The sequence below is a fragment of the Barbatula barbatula genome, assembly GCF_947034865.1.
Source record: "Barbatula barbatula genome assembly, chromosome: 17".
In the NCBI taxonomy this organism is placed as follows: Eukaryota; Metazoa; Chordata; class Actinopteri; order Cypriniformes; family Nemacheilidae; genus Barbatula; species Barbatula barbatula.
This window is the reverse complement of record NC_136780.1, coordinates 5,852,840-5,875,219: the sequence shown is the minus strand read 5'-3', so window position 1 is coordinate 5,875,219 and position 22,380 is coordinate 5,852,840. Positions and strand designations below refer to the sequence as shown.

Here is a 22,380-nt window from a genome sequence, read left to right as displayed (position 1 = left end):
TGAACATTAATCATCAACCTCCTCATTAAAACATCTGATGACAGGTTATCTCCAGTATTTGTGTTTAAAGTGATTTTTCACCAAAAATGAACATTCTGTCATCATTTACTCAATGTCTTGTCATCTCAGACCTTTATTTATCTAAGAGAATCCTGCGCGAAACCACCCCAGTATGCGCTAAGTGTGCAAAAGGTTTACATTATAATAACAGGCCTAAAAACTAAATACATTTTTAGGGTTGGAATTCATCAAATATCAAACATCACAACAATTTGTTTCAATGGCATTCTTGATGTCTAAAGCACATTATATTAACCACAAACTAATGTTCTCAGTCTGATTATCTTAAGACAGCATCAAACTTTCTTACTGCAGCATGCATGTTTTAACTTGCCCTTTTTTGGAATTTCCCACTCAGTTTCATCCATGCTGAATAAGATTAATGTGTATAGACAAATACATTGGCAACCACAGTGCGAAAAACGTGCCTCAACTCTTAAGTTCTGCTAAAGTTTGTCTATTACATCAGTCTTTTTAATGAACGATATTTTTCTCCTGCACAGTCATTTCTGTGCCAAATGTCCATCTTTAAAACCGAGTACAAAATGGATTGCTGCTTTGTAATTCAAATCACATTCTGTATTTCTGTGGAAATCGACATTGACAGCATTGTAATATTTCAACCACCCATACTCGGATGTAAAATGACATACAATGCTGGAAGAATTGAGATTGTTATCATTGACTCTCAGTAGACAAGCTGTCGACACTGAACCAGTAATGGAGAATGGGGAACTGTGAAACTTCCAGTGTACAATTCAAAATTTACATGTGTTTCTTGTGTTTTTTATAATTACATTTGAATGTAAAATTATCAAAGTACACCACCTTTAGGTACTAGTATACCCTATAACAATAAACATAAATAGTTCAATAATACAACACAGAGAGATTTCTAGGACTTGTAAGACATCTTTAATATAGCAATACATATATGTATATACTAAATAAAGCCACACGCTCACAGAAATAGTCAAGTTTGAGAAATATGTCAGAACGTAACCGGCATAGGTAAACAATAAAACCAACATTTAGAATCTTCTCAAAAATCAGCAACAGGACACATGCCAAATGCTCCACTAATGCAACTTACCATTATGAATTAAATTCAGAAAGACAACTTTCAAAAACAAGTAAATGTTTCCCATCACGTGACTCCCATAATTGTTCTAATAATCAGATCCGAAGAACAAAGTAGCTTTCAGAACCATCATCTCAAGGATTTATGTTCACAAACTGTTCATGAAAAGTTACAACAAAGCACTACAGAATCTAGTTATATTCATCACAACGGTAAAACACTACATACCCAAACCTCTTTTGTTTGATGTATACATGAATGTTCACAGATGTTTAATGGAATGAATGTAGAAGGTTTGGCTTTATCCATTAATATATCGATTTTGCGTTAAATTGTTTCACTGAAACAGAAGAGATCATACAGAAGACACCAAATCCATCATTTAACCATTACGAGGTTTATTTTAACCTGGCAGTCCTGATACACATTTTTATATACAAAATATAAACACTATCCTGTTTTTCATCTGAGACCCGAGTCATTAAACAGGTGGCGTGAATGAATAAAACAAAGGGACATTCTGAAAACTACGCATCACAAACATATTGCACCTTAGTAACCTTACAAACTTATGCACCTTTAACATCATTATGACAATGATGTGACCTGGTATTATCCTCCGAGGCTGTAGGATGAACAAGAACATGTACACCAGTAACCGGAAAAGAAGCCGGGTGAGTATGTGATAAAGATACAATCATGTGGCCAACATTCAGCTGTTAAATTAAACACCGCACGCTCATTCTCACACACATCCAGTGTTTAAAAATACTAACAAATGGTGCTTAAACATGCACAAACAACATGTTTATACAAAGCAAGCGTCATACTTTGACACCGAATAGAATCCCAGCGACTTTAAGAGAATAATCTTGTCATTCTGCAGGTTCTGCCAGTAAACAATCCTTCTGTATTTCAGATAGCAGCAAATGTACCCTGCAAAAGAATCCAGACGAATGGAGAAAAGGATAGATCAGTGCACATTGGAGATGAGTGTGACCTCCAAGTTCTGAGGCCTGAAACACATTTTCATCTCCAGATGTAATATAAATAGAAGCAGATGAAGCTTAGGTTGATAGTCAGGCTGGCAAACAGTAGCCCGGGCCAAAGGGACAAACCCAGAAAACCTGAGAAGACAAAAAATATAAATATAAAGTGTTGGTGAAGTTGTGATCGCCAAGGGTATATAAAGAAATCATGGAGCTAAATTTCTTTCTATACACTTCAAGTTTTAATTGTACATTGGTGACACTTTAACTTTAATATACTATATACAGATTGTAAAATAGCAACATAATTCAGAAGGGTGGGAACAAAGCCACAGAATAATTGAGAGACTAACCCAATGCAAGGTTTATTAGAAAGAGAAACGAGGCTACGCTAATCGCCCTCCAACACAGAGCAGTACACCTCACGGTTATTCCCAGAGACGGCCCTGAGCCATGGTTCCAACTCTTTATCCTTCAACCATTTGCATGAAAACTTGCATATCCACCATTAGTCAACGATGTTGTTTAACAACTGGGAGTAAACGGACCTTCCGTTATTCGCCTATGCAATGATTAAATCAGGCAAACTTTAGCATATGACCTCTGTGAACAAATATGAGAAGCAAAATGTAATCCCTTGGAAAATGGCATTTAAAGGTGGGGTAACATGCTATGTAATGCATTCTGACTTCTCATTCTTAACATGGTCAACTTGTTAAAAAACGAGTTGGACGTATGACTATTTCCAACTTGTTTCGGAAAGTTGTGTAACAGGGATCCTATGCCTTTTAGTAGGCAATTTTCCCGGAAAAAAGCAAGCCCACGGCAAGGCGAAAGAAATAACCCGCCCACACGCCAACCGATAGAAGACCTGCTTATCAAGATTGGCTGTGCTGCTTCAAAATTGGCTGCTCTGCATCAAGATTGGCTGTATCTCTCTTTTATAAATTTGATCAAACTAAATACTCTTCGAAGATAAGACGTATGCAATACTACTCTATAGGAACTCAATATTAATATGAGATTGGCAGAAATTGCGTATGTTATCCCATCTTAAAGACTTTTAATACTTTTTAAGGGCCTTCATTTTCTCTAAATTGACTGATCAACTTTTAATACTTTTTAAGACCCCGCAGACACCCGGTCACCTTACCTTTCGATTCAGACTGGCTTTCAGTTCCATTTCCTGTGGTTGTGTCAGCATGGCAGTCTGAAGACCCAGAGGAGCTGCCCATTCGCTTCACAGCATGCTCAAACACACTGCCTTCATCTATGAGTGAACCTGGTTGTAGAATGACAATTAACATTCAATTACAGATTGTTTTTTTGTGAACTACACTTTGTAGAAAAAAAGGTTTAATATAAATCTGTACCATACCATTATTGTGTGAATGAAAGTGTGGCACATCAGGCAAAAATCCTCCACCGTGCACATGGCTCTGCTCAGGCAGGAAGAGAGGTGGTGAGGCCAAACTGAAAGTCTCCAGAGGAGAGGAAAAGAGCTGCAGCTTTTGGCCACTAATGTTGAGTCTTGCTGGGCTGATTAGCGGCCGACGCTGCCTGGCGGAGCTGGAGGTGGAAGTGACTGAACCGGCAACTGAAGGGGTAGGGGATGGTGCAGGAGAGGAGGGCCGACTTCCAGACTTTAGGGAGTAGTAGTCTATTTCATTAGAGAAAATCAACAGTAAATTGACCGAATGTTGATTTGACTGGAGAATAATTTACGTAAATAACAGGGAAGTCATCAAAAGAGAGTTCTGGTTAATTCAAGTTATAAAGATGAGTTCATTCATCCACTTGTTTCAAGTTACCTGAGGTTGGCGAGTCTTTGCATTGTAAGGACGGTCGACTTCCACTGAACAGAAATCCTGAATCTAAAAGAGAAAATGTTAGCAAAATAATCCACAACATATAGATTGAAAAAATCCAAGAATGTGTAAAAAAAATCTTACATCATCAAGGGTTGCACATATAAATAAACCAGACTTTTACTATCAATAACTTAAAATCATATTTAAAACATTTCCATGCAAACTTTCTTGAAATATAAAAAGTATCACAAGCTCTGATTCAATGCACAGAAATTCCAAGAAACTTTAATCGAATAACGAAACACTCATCCAACTGCAATGTTTAATAATTTCACACTTTTATGCCATCATTACAGGAATGTCTCTATATGAAGCCAACACAGCTGCAACTGTTTGGAGGAGCTTCCCTATCAAACCAGTTAACGTTACAGAGCAGATGGGTGGATGTACATGATGGAGCAGGTACAGGCCACTGTTGACATGAAAGACTCTTCACGAAATCTTGTGATCAGAAGCAAGAGATGAGTGATACGATAATGCTTCTGTTAAACACTGCAGGTTGTGTAAGATCTCAATGGACAGTTCACCCAAAAATGAAAATTGTGTTTGTGAGTTGTTGCATTTCTTTGTTCTGATGAACACATGGAAAGCAATTTGGAAGAATGCTTGTAAACAATGGCTAACATTCTTACGAATAAATCAATAGGAATAAGGTGAACCATAGGTTTCTGGCGAGCCGTGGATCTGATTAAAGGAGGCTAAAGTTTGCCATCTCATCTGGTCTCGACTGAAGATCCATACATGAAACAAACCGTGATTCTTCAACCATATCACAACAGTCATTTAAACACCACTCCCAACATCATCCCTGATCCCTGGCTTTAAAAAGCCTGTGTGTATTACAAAGAAAGACACAACAGCCCAGCTGATGGAGCATGGGGAATAAAGCCATGCAAAGTCACATTATGACTGTTAAAAAAACCTATGGTTCTTTAAATTGTACCTTTCGCCCACTTACTTGCATCCTTGATTCAAGTACATTTAAGCACACGAACAAAATAAAAAGCACACGAATCAAAGCAAACAGAAGCAAATCTAATTATACCATAAGATGAAACAGATCATCTGTGGACCGGTTTAACATCAAGTAGTCACTTCCTTTATATCAAAACCCACCAGTGGTTGGAAAATCCCGTTAGCATGCATGTAGCCGGAGAACTTAAACTATTTCTCAATCACTCTTCGAAGTATTCTTTCTTTCGCTTAACTTTCTGTTGGCAGAATTCCCCCATTAGGTGCGGCACAGTCTGGGGTGAAGAGTAAGCCAAGTAAATTCAGTCTGTCAGCCAGTGACCCATATTTTTCCCATCATGCAACTCTGCACTGCTCCCACAAAACAGCACCTGGGGCCTCCCTACTAGCCCTACTTTACCAACCTTCATCTAAATATAGGATTTTTCACATTACAAAAATTCATCCTTTTCTTTTATTGTCTTAAGATGTGGACAGTGCCTTTGATACGAGTCATTACATACGAGTAACGGAAATCTGAAATGTACTGTTCAGTCTAATTTTTTCTCCTATTGGATCCTACAGCAGACATGCACTCACCTGCTCGTGCGAGGGAGGGGATCGTTCCCAGAGAGAGGGCTCTGTTGAGTCGGCCAGGCAGCGAGGAGGGCGAGGCCTTGCGTGTTCTGTGGCTTTGTTGGCGGACGAGCAGCTGCGACAGGTTGGGGGGAGGCGTGGGGATGAAGGAAGACGATCCAGACGCAGGTGTAGACAGCAAGGGCGAGCGATTACTATAGTAGAGCTCAGGAGAACTACTAGACAGATACCTGCAACAGACGAAGAGCAAAGTCGATCCAACGCTGAGTATTAATCAGCCTTCAAAATGACAAATTTCCTTAAACACGCTATTGTTACTTTGACACACATTTAAATCATATTGATGGCAGATAATGAAATTCCATAGAAAACAGATTTTCACCTGTTAATCACAAAGCTGTATGCATCCTCCAGTATTTGCATGGTTGTTCAGTAAACATTGTGGCAATGAGCATAAGGCAGCAGCATTTTCGACTGTATTTACAAGACTTTACCATATTTAAATGTATAACGGAAGAATCTACCATAAAATCAGTACGGGAAGTCTGAATACGTTAATTAACTGCACATGGACTCATTGATCATAATTATTAGACTTCACTACGTGAAGGACCTGTAAACTATATTAACATGTTAGATTTCAATGATGCAATGTTTTAAATGCATGAAAACCGGCACCCTACATTAAACGTAACGAGGAATAATATTAAAAGGGATAGTTCACCTCAAAATAAAATGTGTTCATCATTTACTCACCATCATGTTAATCCAAACCTGTAAGACTTTCTTTCTTCTGCAGAACACAAAAGAAGACATTTTGAAGAATGTTGGTAACCAAGCAACACTGCCCCCCCATTGACTTCCAATTTCTTTTTCTCAAAATATCTTCTTTTGTGTTCCACAGAAGAAAGAGTCATATACAGGTTTTGAACCACATTAGGGTGAATAGATGGTGAACGAGCCTTCTTTGTGGTTGAACTATCCATTTAAGGCAATAAATGTGTGAACTTTGACATCACAAATATCTCACTGACTCCATTTCAACCTGCTCTGTTCAGAAAGCACATGCGATGATGTCACGCATTTCTTGGTGGTGTTTCTCTATTATAAAACCACAACAACTTCTCAAACTATCTTAAATGTAACATGCAACCTAAATGTCCAGCCATAGTCTATAAAGAAACGCCAAACACACAGTTCCCACTTTTCAGTATTTTATTTCAGTTTTATAATAGGGTTAAATAGTGTCAAACATATATATAAACAAAACCCAAGCAAAATACAGTAATGGCTTCACCATGCTGCTTTAGTCAAAACACAGCAATCTAACACATCATTCCTACAAATCCAAGCTTTTAATTCTGATTCTTCACAATGCAGTTTAATTCACATTACTGTGTGGTCACTTCAGAACACTCATCAGTGTGATGGATGTACCAGGTTGGTCACAGCGATGCCAAAGACAACTTCTTTATAAATATGAAATGGTTGACGTGAAAGAGAATTGAACAAAACATTTATGGTCCTGCAAGCAACGGAGAACCAATAAGCTTGAAAACAAATGGCACTATTGTGGCAATACTATGGCTAAACTTCCCTACAGTTCAGATTCATTCATACAAACCGACAATTTGTTGAGATTCTGTTTGAGTTAAATGACAGAAAATTGTCATTATTGGAGACTGACAATCAAACTAGAGTAAATTGGATGGATGTCATTGAAAGGATCAGGAATTATTCACAAGTGTAGTGCTAAATAAATCTTTGGTTGGTTCACAAACTACATGAGGTTGTAAAACAATTTCAAGTCTAGACATAAACTACAAATAATAATCAACCACCATCACTTGGAAAGGCATCTGGCAAACTGACGAGACTCATTCTTTTCAAGAGTGTAACAAATACTATAAAAACAAGTGAAATGTGCCAAAATAATGATTACTGCTAATCAAGCTATTAGGAAAATGCAACATTCTCCACATTAACAGAGAATTACATTTAATTGTCTTAGACACATTTCGCCTTTTGGTAATATCAAATTATAAACATTTAAAGCTAATCTATATGCCAGTCTTGAAAGTAGGCTGACAGCATTTTGACTTTTGTAACACTCTATTACATATCACAAGATCTGAACTTGATTTCAATAACACAAAAGGAGAAAGTCGCAGACGTTGTGTAAACATCTATGTCAAATCAGTAAGTACTCCGAAAAACAAACTTTACATTATATGTCACATGCTACACGGGAATAACAGTAATGCAAAACTAGAAACCAAACAATCTACAGTCTTTCTTTCACATATCACACTCACATTTTACCAAAACAGCATACATACAATGTAAAATACAATTACATTTTTACTTTTTAATTTAACGTTTCTCACATTAGGTTTAGTGTCTAAATTATTCAGAGTTACTCAGACATGGCTATATTTTACCAGAAGTCTTCTGTGCTTAGTAGTTAAAGTTTAGTGGCACATAATTGAATACAGTGGATTTAACAGTGAGGTATATTATATTAAGTGTAATACGTATGCAAAGTACTAAGTTAACTCATATGTTTATGTCCTTTGCATAAATTCTTTATTAATAATTATAAAATCAAACAGATGGAGAGTTACTACAGGCTATGAAACCTAAAATTCAAGTTGGGTCTCGATCAGGAGAACAATATTTAGCCCAAATGCTCAAAATAATCTTCTGCTGTTGCTTAAAATAAACTATTTAAAATACAGCGTCGACAGTTACAGCCGGTGATTTCTCTGCCTTTCTTACATTTGACAAGAATACCTGAAGTATTACATTACTAGCATTAACAATACAAGTATTACAGTATGTGCATGTTATTAAATTAACATAGGTAGTATTAGTATTATGTTTAGTGTCATTTCACTAAATTCATAAGATATTTTAAAAGATTACATGAAGGAAGACGGTACTGAAGTAATGCAGTGTTTTGTTAAAGTATATTTAGATATAGTGCTGGCACGTGCTTGATAAATGTCAAATAAATATCTTGGCAAATATTGAATATGAATGAACATGATGCTATTGATCAAAGTCTGTATTCAGTGTAAATGAGGGAAGAAGAAAATATCCCTCTTTTGCGGAAATACAATGTCTAAGTGAGCAATGCACTGAGAAAAGGACGGCAATATGAAGTAAGATAAAAAAGAAATCACCCATGAACGAAGTTGTAAATTCAAGAAGAACGACTTGTACCAAACACAAGGTCAAATGTCTTGGAGATGCTTTTACTATAGGATACCAAAAAGCAAAACTACAAAAAAGATGCTACATTACAAAAATGAGATGTCCCGTCTATGTGAAATGATAGATGCAATAGGCTGCAAAAGGAAAGACTTTGATTGCGTTCAGATCATCTATGGCAAAGATAATGTTCTCTACAGCTCAGAATACGAGCACTGTGATTCAGAAGCCCATATAAACTCAAGCGAGTATCTTCAATGCCAATACTGGAGTGCATTAATTTGTTAGTGTAAAATGAGTGTCTGAGGTACCAATCTGAAGAATATTAAACCCTTGACATATCTCAAAAGTGTCCTCTTACATATCCCATGAAACATCTTAGTGTCACTGTTCAGATTCTGACCTGCGGCCTCTGGTTCTCCTCTGATTCGTTGATTTACGTGTTGCCACCGTCGCAGCGAATCCCACCAGACAACACAAAGACGTGATGGCAAACTTGACCGTTTCCAACCAATCAGGGATGTCCGTTTTCAGGTAAAACTCGACAAGGTAGAAGCAAATCACCAGGAGCCACAGCACAGATGCCACGGCATCAATCCTCCTCAACCTGGATAGAAAAGAAATTATGCATTAAAGCTAAGATTTCCCCTCTAGTATATTTACAAAAAGGTACAATAAGTGGAAAAATACAAGAAACGTATTGAAGTTGCTCACCTGTCAGGTCCTGCCATTAAGACACCTGTAATGCAAGTCAGGAGACCAACGGAGGCCACGGCCATCTGATGATCACTACCGGATTGCCAGATCAGCCTGACGTTTTCCACCGTCTCATCCGGAAGAAGACCCACCAGATCGTTCCACATCTTGCTTGTCTCGTTGGCCTTGCTTTCAGTGTCATTTGGGAGGGCAAGTTTAGGTGGAGTGGCTCCTCCGCTTGAAGGCTGTGTGACATATTCAGATCCCGACAAAGCCACAGCTACCAAAAAGGCACAGGCTAGGAACGCAAGGACCCTGAGCAAGATCAACCAGCCGGGTGTAGTGTGGAAATACGTGCTCTATATATCAGGCAAAAAAAAAAAGATTACCAGATATGAGAACAGATCAGGCGCTTGATACAGGCGTGCCAAATTAGACATGAATCAACAGTAGCTCTAAAATGTACAGAATACTTAAGACGGAGAACAAGCAAGAGAGAACAGGCTTTTCTTATCTCTTATGTCCATCTAGCTGTGGTTTAAGAAAACACTAGTAAGACACCGTTCATTAATCACACCTGCTACATGCTACACAAGCAAGTCATCAGAAAATTACAGGTTTGTCTAGGAAACGTTTATCATGTCACACCCTTGGCACTCAATAAAGCCCCTAGTATCAAGCTCTTCACGGTTTCAAAAAATAAAAACGTAATTAATGCATTTTCACGCCAAGTCCCACACATTGAAATGAAACTATATTGAGCAATTATGTTGAGATCACCTTGACAGAGGCCTTCTCAGCATCCCTGCTGCGTTTGAGCTGGTGATTGAAGAGCAGAGCTCGGAGCTGTCGGTTCTGATGTTTGATGTAGTATTCCACAGCAGTCTGGCACGGCCGGCACAGTTTGTATGTCTGCTCGAGGTGATGCTTAAAGACTTCGATCTCATCATCGTAGTTGTCCTGCAACAGTGGCGAATAGGATTTGACATTATGAGTCGCTTGCCTGTTATCGAGGCAATGGCCATCATCAAAGGGAAGGTGATTAGACATAAACTTGAAATTCACATTCAAATTAGAGAACACATTTATCTAACCAAATGTCCACAACATGATCGAAAGATGGACGTCACAGATTCTAGAAAATAACTGTAGATGCTTGTTATAGCTAAAATGAACAAAACTGACACAAAACAAAGGTTCAATTCCTAATAGTAACAACTAAACAAGAATAGTTAATGGACACTGTATACACTACATAGGGTTCGGAGGTTTACAACTTGACGTAAAATAAGAGATTGAGATGGTCTGTCTTAGACCTACATCATCTCTGGGGGTGAACGATGCCAGCTGTTTGATCTTCAGGGTCTGGTGACTGTTGCATTTCTTGCACAACAGCATCTGGCAGTTCACCCACTGCAGAGTCTTGGGGGTCTCTGGGACGCCAGCTGAAACTCCATGGTTGAGATGCTCCATGTATTGAGCAGGGATGGGTTTATTGTAGTCTCCGTTCTAAAGGTCAAAAACGTGCAGAACAAATCTTCAATTGTTGGGCATCATAGCAACGATTTAATAAAAATAAAACCTGTATTTGAATGATGATGAATGATTTTTGATTATCCTTACTCAGATCCAAAATGATTTATGCTGAATGAAATCCGTACCTCTTGAAAGCCATTATATTGTTCACAGCATGGACAATCCCAGCAGTTCCTGTTCCCGTAGGGAACCACTGTCTCCTGATTGCAGAACCAGCAGTTCACATTGACCTGCGTTGGTTTCTTCCTGTTGAATAAAAACATTACAGTGAAACGTTATGTTAAGAATAGCTGATTAAGTTGCAAGAGCAGTTAATAAATGTAACTCAAGCAGTCCAAGGTATATTGAGATGCATCTCTTTTCATGGAACGTGGAAGATATTCAAAGCCAACCAATGTAAAACCCAGGATTTAAATCAGATCCAAGTCTGGGATCAGAATCGGATTAAATCACAGTAGTAAGACATAGTCAAAGTCACCATTCACATGATGATTAGAGTTTGAGAGACATTAACAAGTTCTGTGTGTGAGAATATAAATGACAAGATTACATGAATGAAAAGATCATTCATCCCTCATAAACAAGTAATGACTTGCTCTCTGTTAGAAATTAGATGGGATTACAATTTAGGAAATTATATATATATATTACTAAAAATATAATGAATGGTGTGGATTTTGGATAAAGTCGTAGAACATCAGTCTAGACAAAACATGACTCATTCAATAATAATAAAAAACAAATTCGTGTCTAACACAACAACAAACTACAACGTAAATTATATTATGGTGCTTAATGTATCTTTCATGTATTATACATACAATATGTGTGATGGCTTCTGTTGTTTTTTACAAACAACTATCATTAAAACTAGTCGAGATATTCTTTTGAGTTAGTTTATAACGGTACAGCACTTACTTTGGCAAACTCTGATGATTTTTGGTTAGGTTTAAAGTCCTAAGGGAACGGATTTCGCGCCGCATTCATTAACTTCGCAAACACAAACAAATGCATATGTGCATAACTGTCTGATAAACATACGTTTGCATGTGAATAACAGCGTCTGTTATGCAAAACATGCCTGTTATACGAGGCCCAGACACATTTTATGGGCAGGGACACTTTACCTTGTAGCAATTTTATACAGCAGCGCTCCTCCTGCAGCAATCGCAGTCGCCCCGACTCCCCCAACTAAAAACGGCGGATATTGTTGTAGTATATGGTTAAACGCTTCCATTATTGTAACAATAGATATTGACAGAAGTGTTATTGTTCACAAGCCGCACACTGGAGTCCCGCATGCCGCAACAAATGCGTGCGTCAATCTACAACACGGTCACATCCGTGTAGAGTGCAGTATCAAGACCTGTCAAAATAAAAGTCCATGACCATTAAATCCGCTCAAGCACTTCAAACTGGTTGTGCGTCAGCGTTGTAAAAATATTTACTTTATTTTTCACCAATACATATTTGGAAGCGTATGTTTCACTTTGTCATTATAACACAACTATTAACGATGTATTGCATATTAACAGTTGCACTTAAATACATTTATTTAATAGTTTCCATTTTGTCATCACTTACCGTACTCAGGTTATCCATACTTGTAGTAGGTTATGTACTATTTCTCAAAGTCTATTTCTTTTTATACACGTATATTAAAATGCGTATTGAATTACGGTGTTATTTTCATTTTCTTTGTGTTTCTCATAATCTAAATTTTATATTATAATATTTTGTAAGTGCAGAGACCATTGCATAGCATGCCCTCTTATGGCAACATGTGTAACTGCAAAGACTGCAGTTTTTTCAACCTTGACTCTACATGCTTCGGCAAACTATCTTGTTGTGGTTAAAACACAACGATACAGATTTACACAGTAACAGATCTCTTACACCAAGTGTACATCTTTAATGACACAAGCGATAAGATCTTACTAGTAGGCTCAAAGATCATGTTTTTGTAGCCTCAGGTAGGAAAACAACCGGGAAAGTGGGATTATTTACTTTTTCTTGGAAAGACGCAAAGCATTAACACTGTTAAACCCCTCCCATTAGACTGGTACACTTACCACGTAGATTACTGTTGCCAATAAAAGACAAACACCGGATGTCACTTTTCATTATTTATTGTATTAAACCATCGGCTGCATACGCATCAATGCCTTCCTTTTCTGTAGAACTTAACAAACATCTCAAGGGAACAAAATAAACAGATAAAACATAACTAATAGAGCGAATGGAATTAATTGGTCAGACACCAGAATGCTTCTACAGTAGGTGTCACAGAGAGGTCGAAAACTATATCCTATAGAGCTATTCCATGACCTCAATTCCATTCCATGAACACCATTAAACCAGGATCCACAAATAATTAACAAAACCCGTTAGATATTTACTAAATCGTAGAACCGAAGAAATCAATGCCTGCGACCAAAAAGCTGCTACTTACAATAAGAATAATTTAGTTAACACAAAATAACTTTGTATACTCAGATGACCTTTTTATGTACAATGATACAGTATACACAAACCCTTGGAAAAGCTATGCCATATGCGCTGTTCACGTAACACAAACAAGCAAGACGTATCTGATAACATGTGCATTCATAAACTTAAATAAAAAAATATGCTTTTAAAAGTCTTTGGAGGTTTAAACGTTCCTCACAACGCAACACTCCAGCTGCAGATCTAAAGTGTCATTTGGAGGAATCCCCCAGTAGATGGACTATAAGCTCATAGGTAGACAACACTATGGCCGTGTTGGGGATCTGTCGGATGAGCTGTGGAATGAGGCCTCTGTAAAAAGCAGCGTAGCCTTCCTCCACTGCCACGAGGCGAGCCGTCTGAAAGAAGTACTTGTATTTGCTTCCCTCTTCTCTGAGTCTTGTCCGAATTACCTCTGTAGGAGACAAGAGGAAAAACAAAGCCATTTCAGGATTATAGTTGCATACATACATACATATATACTTGCATCAAAATGAAACAAATAAAAAATGATCACAGTAAATTAACTTTCATTAAAATCAGCATGAAATTATCATGATGTAGTCTGCTTGCTTTATTGCATCAGATGATGGTCGTTTGTACATACCATGCGGATAAGCTATGCATGACGCGCAGCCCTTGGCAAAGGCGGCAGCCAACATTAGGCCCAGGAAATCCGAAGCCCTCTTTTCTGTGTCAGTGGTGGGTGTGGTAAATCTGCTATGTGCTAGGTGCTTCTTCAGCGTCTCATAAATGAGAAAGCAAATCATGGTCTCCGAGATGCCAGCATATGATGCGGTCAAGCCCCGGTAAAAACCTCTCATCCCTTCAGTCTTGTAGACATAGCGCGCGCATTGCAACGCGTTCATTTTCTTCTCTCCTCGTGCCCTGCAGAACACAGATAGTCAATCGGGCGATTAAGAAGAGATAGGTCAAGAATTTTACACGATCAAATCTAAGCTAACAGATCCGGTTTTGAAATCTTGTTATGTCACTTACTGTGCGAATACCAAAATCAAGGTCAAAACTACTCGAAACTTTCAAGTTTAATACGCAATGTGGTTGGAAAGAGAATTTAATAGCGGACTATTTTTAGAGCGCCCCATCTGACTCATACTCTCACATGACCCTAGCAGGCTACTGTCCAGTGCTCTTTATAGCGTAAATATAGTACACGGCTGCTATGCCCGACTCGTGCGTCAAGGTGGATATTTATACTGTGCCTGCTTGGATCACATGCTAATCATCATGAAGCTTGTATAAGAGGAAGACGACATCAATTGAGTTTCACATTCACCATCCGAGAACCTTCATTGTATCTGGGGACGCCTTCCAACTTGCCGGCTACAAAGCCAGAAAGGGTTTAATACGAATGTCCTCTAATGCACTCCATATATAAGCTCAGGAGTGCCAAATCCTTTTCCTCGAAACCTTCATGAAACACAGCTTAAACTCTATAGGAAGGTACGTTTTCAGCAATAAAATTAAGACAATCCCCCCACACCCCTCCCCGTTACAGAAAAGTAGTTAAAACTCAACAGAACTAACATACTTCTTCTCGAGCTGCATTCTTGTTTTGACCATCCAGACTGGATTCATCAGGGAGTTTGTGACAAAAGCTGAAAAGCAAATAAGTAGGGATGTAAAAACTTGTGCAGTCTGCACACTCTTGTCCACTCAAAACAATTATAAACACTTCTGGCAAAACCCCACCTGCAAAGCCCGCCGAGGACATGTGTACCGCTCCACAATTTGGCTCAAAGATGCCATTGAATGTCTCCTTTGTCTTTGAATAAGCTGCAAAATAGATGGCCCTGCAGACAAACAGAGAGAACACGCTGGCTGAGGGATTATCTTTGTCATTCTTCTGTTGAACTCAAACCACCCCTGCTTCCTTGCTCCACGCATGATAGTGCAGAGTTCATTTTAATGCAAAACGGCCCAGTTAAACCGAAAGCCTGCCAATGTTTTATCTATCCGGCACCACAGGATGCTGCGAGAGTTCCTGACCGTGCAGCCCGTTTCAAACTGTGGACGTTCTTTTGCTGAATGTCTGGAACAGACTATGGGTACATCAGCACAAAAGCTCAATAAGCACCACGACAACTCTGGAATGAAAATTGCTGTACTAAATTTATGGGCCAACATAAAAAACTAGGTAAAAAGGTTACAAAGCTTGCTAATTTTATTTGATTTGAGTTAATATTATTTATAAGTAACTAAAGAAGGCTAGTGGGGAAATACACGATTATAGTTTCAGAGAAAGGTAAGAAATTCTAAGAACATACAAAGATATCTTCTAATAATTTAGTCACTTTTTATCCTGTCTTAAATATACATTTACTCACTGAAAATGATGTTTTATTATAAAATCTAGTTAAAGCTGGATTATATCAGGTTGGTTGTTGCTCTTAATCAGATATAGTTTCTTTGTTGGTTTATAGCTGTGTCATTGTGTCAGTAATCCTTTCCTAGAGAATAAGACACAATAACACAACACTGTTAAACATTTCAGGAGTCCTCCCTTCCCACTGAACCTTGTCTTATCAGGAAACAGGATTAATCTAAAATTTAAAAAAGCAACATAACTCTTAACATTTTTCTTTTTAAAGGACTCCTTTCTCCTTGGTTTGACACAAAGTTAATCTTGACTCCAATGTAATTTACCATTTAACCATTGGGATCATATTCCCACATCGTATTCTTGACCTTTGACACATGCAGCGTTTTGTGTTAAATCACTGTCATTACCTTGAGGGTGCAACACCGACGAGATTTGGACCCAGTCCTCTGAAAAGAGATCTCGGTCCTTCTTTCTGTAGAATTGACCTGAAGAGAAAGAGGAAATTTATTTAGACTGATAAAACCATCAAGTGTGTGGCTTATCAGAGCACTTTATAAATCAGTTACACAATATTAGTGTTTCATAAAGCTCACTACGACAGCAATACTGCATGGTGATTTTTCACAAAAATGCTCGCTGATTCACCCGTATGACAATGGACTCCAGACAGCTAACAGATGAATTATTTATCAAAAGTTCCCTTCCTTAAACTTTTCACCACATGTTAATAGTACAGCCCTTCCTGAAAGTGTTCCTGTATCTAAGGTTATCATGGGTTCAATTCCCAGGAAACTCACAAACTAACTAACTAAGAAAGTGTATGCTTTTGCAGTTTGTTTTGTTTCTGTCAAGTGCATTAAAGGGACAGTTCACCCAAAAATGATGAACACAGAGAAAGATATTTGGAAGAATGTTGGTAATGCAACCAAACCACCAAATTTGCCATAGTAGGAAAAATGACAAGCAGAAGTCAAAAGTCCCCCAAAACGGTTTACTTTCCTACGTTCTTCCAAATATATTTCTCTGTGTTCATCAGAACAAATACATTTATACAGATTTGGAACAATTTGAGGGAGAGTAAATGATGACAGAACTTTCATTTTAGAGTGAACTGTTCCTTTAACTTGACCAAAACACTCCCTACCATCAAGGTTGTGTTAAACGAAATTCTCTGTCATTGACTGATTTATTTTTACCAGTGACCTAAAATTTTGAAGGCCGTTCGTCATTTTGACGGATTATAGGGTTTATTTGTAATTCCTCTTTATGTCATGTGGTAGCATCCAATCATTTCCTTTCATCAGGACGTGATCGTAAGTTTGTTTCCCATTCGTTACTCATAAACCTCTCGCCCATTCAGAAAAACCGACGCCGGATCAGTAGAGACGCGTGAATCGCGGTGCGGAGCCAGGCGTGTGTATAAAAAAGGCATAAGCCAATGACAACCCACCTCGGTCTAAAACTAACAGAACATCTTTTTACACTTCTCATGATAACACAGCGATAAAGCTGTTTGAGGCAGTGTTTTTGGATCTGATTCTGCAATGCATGTATCTGTCACTTTATCAGACCCCCGCAGGGCGTGCTCTCACACGCCCATTTCACACCGCACACACATTACTTACGCGTGTGGTGTTAAACGGGCGATACACACACAGGGACCCACAATGGTGCAGGGTTTACAGACTTTTTTCCATCATAGAGCAATAGCGACTAGCGTCATTTTGGATAAACCTTAACTTTAAGTCAGTAGAAAAATGTATTTTTTTGTCTCTACACAGTAAGTTCAGAGAGTAAATCCATGTAAAGCGATGTTGTCACCTACATGCTAATTAGCACGTAACATCACCTTGCGCCATAGTGATGGGTACAAATTTATTATGACGGATTTTTCACAATTTGAATTTGTCTAGCACAACCTCTGTTATCAAACTCAAAAAGTGGTGTTTCTCCAAAGTGGACCTAAATCTAAAATTTTTCCAAGAAGGAGGCTAGCAAGTTCAACTAAATGGAAGCTTGATTTTTCGAAAGGTTTGAAAGTCACATAGACCAATACACTCCCTCAAGAGATGGCTGGTCAGGGACACCATGTGCTTGCAGACAGTAATCTGAGTGCAGCAAGAAGGAATCATGTGACAGTGCAGGTTCCTAAAGGCCTTGGCCTCTTCCCAAACTACCCAAAAAAGCTATTTACAGCGACGTTAATGGCACATGTACTGAACTCTTGTGTCCTTACATAACGGCTGCCTTCAACCAGCCGGCACCAGCAGTAAAACACCCCTTTAATAAAGGTCTAGAGTGGGATTTATAGCGGCCACTTTGGTGAGTTTGAGAATTGCAACCAAATCTCATCAGTCCTCTGCTGACCCCACCCTTTCGAAACAAGACTGTTGCCACCACAGTACAAAAAGATGTCGTGGACTAAGGCAGTGTGTCTTCACATTTTGACGCAGGACAGGGATTATGCAAGCATTAGAAAGACTGTAGAAAGAGTGAAGTGTCATTACTAAACATAAAGGGATTCTAAGTATAAAAAAAGGATAGAAGTCAGGACCTGCGTTAATATTATAAAGACTTTCCAGCAGAGACGCGTTTGCTCCCACGGTACTAAGGCTTTTATCGGAGATACTCATAGATATCTTTTGAGATAATTTCCAACAGACGTTGGAGAGAAAGATCGTCTAAAAATGACTGTTTTTTTCTGTTTGTTAGAACCAAGATGTGTTGTTGTTGTAATATTAGCAGTGTAACGTGCAGTTGAGCCCATCATTGTTTATCTGGAACTAGTGTGCTGTTTGTATATACTTGTGTCATCTTTGCTTTATTCATTTGCATTATTATTTGCGTGGTCTTTATGAAGAAATAGTTGCATTTCTGTCAATAGATCCTCCTAAAAATCCAACATTGCTCCTTTATGAGCAGAATAGAGTTAACTGCATCATCACCACAAATATCTCTGTGTAATCTGCCTTCAAGTAGATGAAATCCAGCAGCTAACTTGAAAGCATTAAATGCATATGACATATTTATAAATAAATGTACACTATTTGACCGCCCCATGCAATAAATATATTTAAGTTTAAAACAGAGCCAATGTCAATCATTTCCGCTTACCTTAAGACCTGCAGCAAGCCAGGGGTGACATGTCCCGGTCTAATGACGCCGGCCCCGTTGAACGTACCCATCTGGACCTGGAACACAGGTCTGAGGGTGAGGCCTGATGACTGGAGCCTGGTTTTTATCACCTCAAGGGGGCAGGTCATGATGGCACCTACTGTTCCACCACATCTGTAAACATAAATAGATAAAATGTGAATGCTTTGTCCTTGAACTGAGCCATTATATGACTTCATCACCATCTTGTATAGTGACAAAGAATCTTGAATGTACAACAAGACAGACTTGACTGCATAAAAGCTAAATGCCATGTAAAAGGAGATGAATGATTTGTTAAACCAACTAATATCCCATCTTCATGACTATGTTTGGGGCAAATCCAGGTCAAACAAAACTTTAAGAGCAAAATGTCACTGCAAGCGTCAGCAATACTTGCAGTCAACCCTCATGCTGTTTTTTTAGGAGTCACGGAGGTCAAGGAGAGCAAACTGAACCTGAAATGACACAACATGACGTAGGTGAAATTGATTTTACGATCACTATCAGAAACTCTGCACAGCAGAACCCTATATCAAACAGGCTCTTTAACAAAGTCAAACTAACTTAAAATACAAAGTGCGATTTGGAAATTAAAATATAAAGAATATTAACCTGCAGGACCATCAGTACAAAGAACCAAGAGTTTAACTACAGCATAATCAACTTGTTAAGTGGCTTGTTTACTTCTAGCAGGACACAAAGCAAATACATTGCAAATTCGCAAACATAGATCATGCTAAACAGAAAATTGGCTACAACATGCTGACACGGATCATGGGTTCGAGCGGAAGCACGGGGTGCGTGATAAGAACAATATATCCAACCTCATTCCGTTTGGGAAGTGGGACAGATTAATAACAAATCTGACTAAGTACAAACAAGGGCGAACATCCTTAAGCCAAACACTGCTGCAAGTCTCATCTAGACATACAACTACACAGCATGTATGAGAAACGATTAGATCCACAGTGTTTTGTAACAGGCTTTTTGTAAAAGACAAACAAAGCCAGAGGCGTGATTACATAACATATCGTGACAAAGTTCTTTGAATAAAAGAAAAAGGCAAATGCGTCATTTAAAGCAAGTCACCTGGATCTAACTGATGGGCAATCGAGCTCAGAACTAAAGCTCTTGTCTGTTAACAAAATGGCCTTAAAAACTTGAACTGAAGAAAAGATCACAGCATATAAAAAAGCATGATGCAGATTGGAGAAAAATGCATGTAGCACATAAAACATTATACAGAATCATAGATTTTTAAAGGATTCTTTATTCTTATCTGCTTATTCAAAAAAGCTTTAAGCTTAGCTGTAATATTTAATACATGACTTTACTGATGTGACAAAATGACATTTCAAACATATTTTTATTTGAATGACCATATTGCTATGTTTGTTAACACGTGTACTTCTATTCATTTATATTTAGATATGCGCAAGTGTGATAGAAATGCATACAATTTTTAGATGATTAGATTAGATTCAACTTTATTGTCATTACACATATACAAGTACAGTGTAACGAAATGTAGTTTAGGTCTAACCAGAAGTGCAGTTAGCAAGTGCAGGATATACAGTTAGAATAAATACAGAATACAATAGTGATAATATAATACAGTGGGCAAGAACTAAAGGCATTTAGTAAGAACCTATTTGAGGCATTTAGTAAGAATTTCCACCGGGATTAAAAGCATGTTTTACATGCCCTTCCAACTACTTTACCGAGACCTTAACGCATGAAAGAGCTCTTAAGAAAATAGTGATTGAAGAGAAAAAGTATGCGAATGCATCCGAAATGGCATACTGTGACAGTACATACTGAATTCTACAGAAGTACCTACCTATCGGACGTTAAAACAGTACATTCTATATAGTATGAGTGGGAGTAGTATGGAAGTTTTTCCCTATATTTATTTGATTTACTTTTGAAATTTGACCGTTTCTCAGCCCCCGTGGCATCATGGGATGTATAAGTGTCCACCCAATCCACACTCACGAATCTCGGCAGAAATAGTAGACCATCCTGAGGTTTCGGACATACTATTCATGATTTTAGCCTACTGTAGTATGGAAGAAGGCGATTTCGGACAAAGCCGTACGTGTCATCACAAGTATTGTAGGTTAGCCTTATGTTAGAAATGCATTTTAGGACATGATTGTGGGATGACCTTGAACAAAAAAAGATTTCTATTTTAATACTCAAACGTTTTACCATAAAAACGATCCATGCATATACAACTTAGTATTGTGAATTCGCAAAAGGCAAAAATGTATAGCTTAATAATAATAATAACTTTTTTATATACATGCCTTACATGCAGCATCTCAAAGCGCTTTACATAGAAAGGAAACAGACATTCAAATAAAATAAAATTTAGGAAAACAGTAACGTAAAAACTAAATTTCATACAAAAGCTACACCAAAAGAAATTGGTTTTGAGCAATGATTTGAAAATATTAATAGACTCAGCATTTCTTATCTCGGTGGGGATTGTCCCATTGTAGCAAGCAACACAAACTTTGTTGATACTTCAAATACAAAAACATATATAATTGTTACATGCATTTATAAATATTTTTACGTACATCACACAAGCACATGAAAAGCTCGCGAGAGATGCAGTTAACGTCAGGGCTCTAGTCGTCTCGTGTAATTTAACGTTAGCTAGAATCATTACGTAACGCAACACTGCCCTGTGTATTGACAGCGGGGCTGTATAACTTTCAATTACTCCCCAGACAACATTTTGGAACACCTGTTTCAATACCACAATTTATCTTTATTTTAATATTAAAATTAAAGGACCGCATGTAAATGTAATCCAACCCGCTTCAGTCGACTGGCTGGTTTCAACGCTAGCTACAAGCTAACACAGCTTTCTTCACTTAAATGTATTTTTAAACCACCAGAGTTTAGACACGGTAGGTATATTAACAACAGCCTCAAGTTGCTTTCCGCACGATACGTGTGACATTTTACAAAACCGCCGTTCAAAGTTGTTTCGACCTTCCAGCCTCGCAACCATTTTCGCTTTTGCTCTGGAAATAAAATCCCTCTTCATAATAAATCACACTCACCCTCCTGCGAAGAGATGTAACAACGTGTCTTTCTGTGCCATTTCAAAGATTCATCGTACCTCACTAAACGTTAGATTTATAAAAATAAAATAAAATTGCTCGCTTAAGTGAGCGGCCTGGTGTGTTGTCTGCTCGACAACCGGCTTCTTTAACCCGGAATAGCGTGAAGAAGCCGAGAAGTACCCAGGACTGCTCACGTCACGGGTCAGGCGGGGGTGTTGTCCATGACGCCATCATCACTATCCATTCACAAACAAACTGTTAAAATGGATCTGAAGCAGGTGGTCATGTATTAGATACAATGTGTATGAGACATTGAATA

The 22,380-nt window shown here is 38.2% G+C and overlaps 2 protein-coding genes across 2 annotated transcripts; both read right to left on the bottom strand.

Moving 5' to 3' along the window:
• Nucleotides 1-955: 955 nt before the first annotated feature.
• On the bottom strand, nucleotides 956-12,362 carry tmem201 (transmembrane protein 201). Its single transcript, XM_079478679.1, has 11 exons — nucleotides 12,122-12,362; nucleotides 11,120-11,240; nucleotides 10,779-10,967; nucleotides 10,239-10,418; nucleotides 9,477-9,817; nucleotides 9,166-9,369; nucleotides 5,553-5,779; nucleotides 3,942-4,004; nucleotides 3,509-3,790; nucleotides 3,284-3,412; nucleotides 956-2,268 (listed from the first exon to the last, which is right to left on the bottom strand). The coding sequence occupies exons 1-11, from the start codon at nucleotides 12,229-12,231 to the stop codon at nucleotides 2,171-2,173; spliced, it is 1,944 nt and encodes a 647-aa protein (XP_079334805.1). The 5' UTR covers nucleotides 12,232-12,362; the 3' UTR covers nucleotides 956-2,170.
• A 744-nt stretch (nucleotides 12,363-13,106) lies between these two features.
• Nucleotides 13,107-22,318, bottom strand: slc25a33 (solute carrier family 25 member 33). The gene is made up of 7 exons (XM_079479016.1): nucleotides 22,059-22,318; nucleotides 18,940-19,113; nucleotides 16,233-16,310; nucleotides 15,195-15,295; nucleotides 15,034-15,100; nucleotides 14,089-14,369; nucleotides 13,107-13,896 (listed from the first exon to the last, which is right to left on the bottom strand). The coding sequence occupies exons 1-7, from the start codon at nucleotides 22,097-22,099 to the stop codon at nucleotides 13,694-13,696; spliced, it is 945 nt and encodes a 314-aa protein (XP_079335142.1). The 5' UTR covers nucleotides 22,100-22,318; the 3' UTR covers nucleotides 13,107-13,693.
• Between the last annotated feature and the right edge of the window lie 62 nt (nucleotides 22,319-22,380).

Bases quoted from the DNA above. Each gene is read 5' to 3' on its own strand.
- slc25a33 (XM_079479016.1), bottom strand. From the start codon at position 22,099: ATGGCACAGAAAGACACGTTGTTACATCTCTTCGCAGGAGG. The intron at 15,101-15,194 runs GTGGGGTTTTGC...TTTGCTTTTCAG, and splicing joins GTCCTCGGCGGGCTTTGCAG to CTTTTGTCACAAACTCCCTG. The intron at 14,370-15,033 runs GTATGTTAGTTC...TGTGTTCTGCAG, and splicing joins AGAATGCAGCTCGAGAAGAA to GGCACGAGGAGAGAAGAAAA.
- tmem201 (XM_079478679.1), bottom strand. From the start codon at position 12,231: ATGGAAGCGTTTAACCATATACTACAACAATATCCGCCGTTTTTAGTT. The intron at 11,241-12,121 runs GTAAAGTGTCCC...TTTATTCAACAG, and splicing joins CTGTATAAAATTGCTACAAG to GAAGAAACCAACGCAGGTCA. The intron at 4,005-5,552 runs GTGAGTGCATGT...TTTCTCTTTTAG, and splicing joins CCCCTCCCTCGCACGAGCAG to ATTCAGGATTTCTGTTCAGT.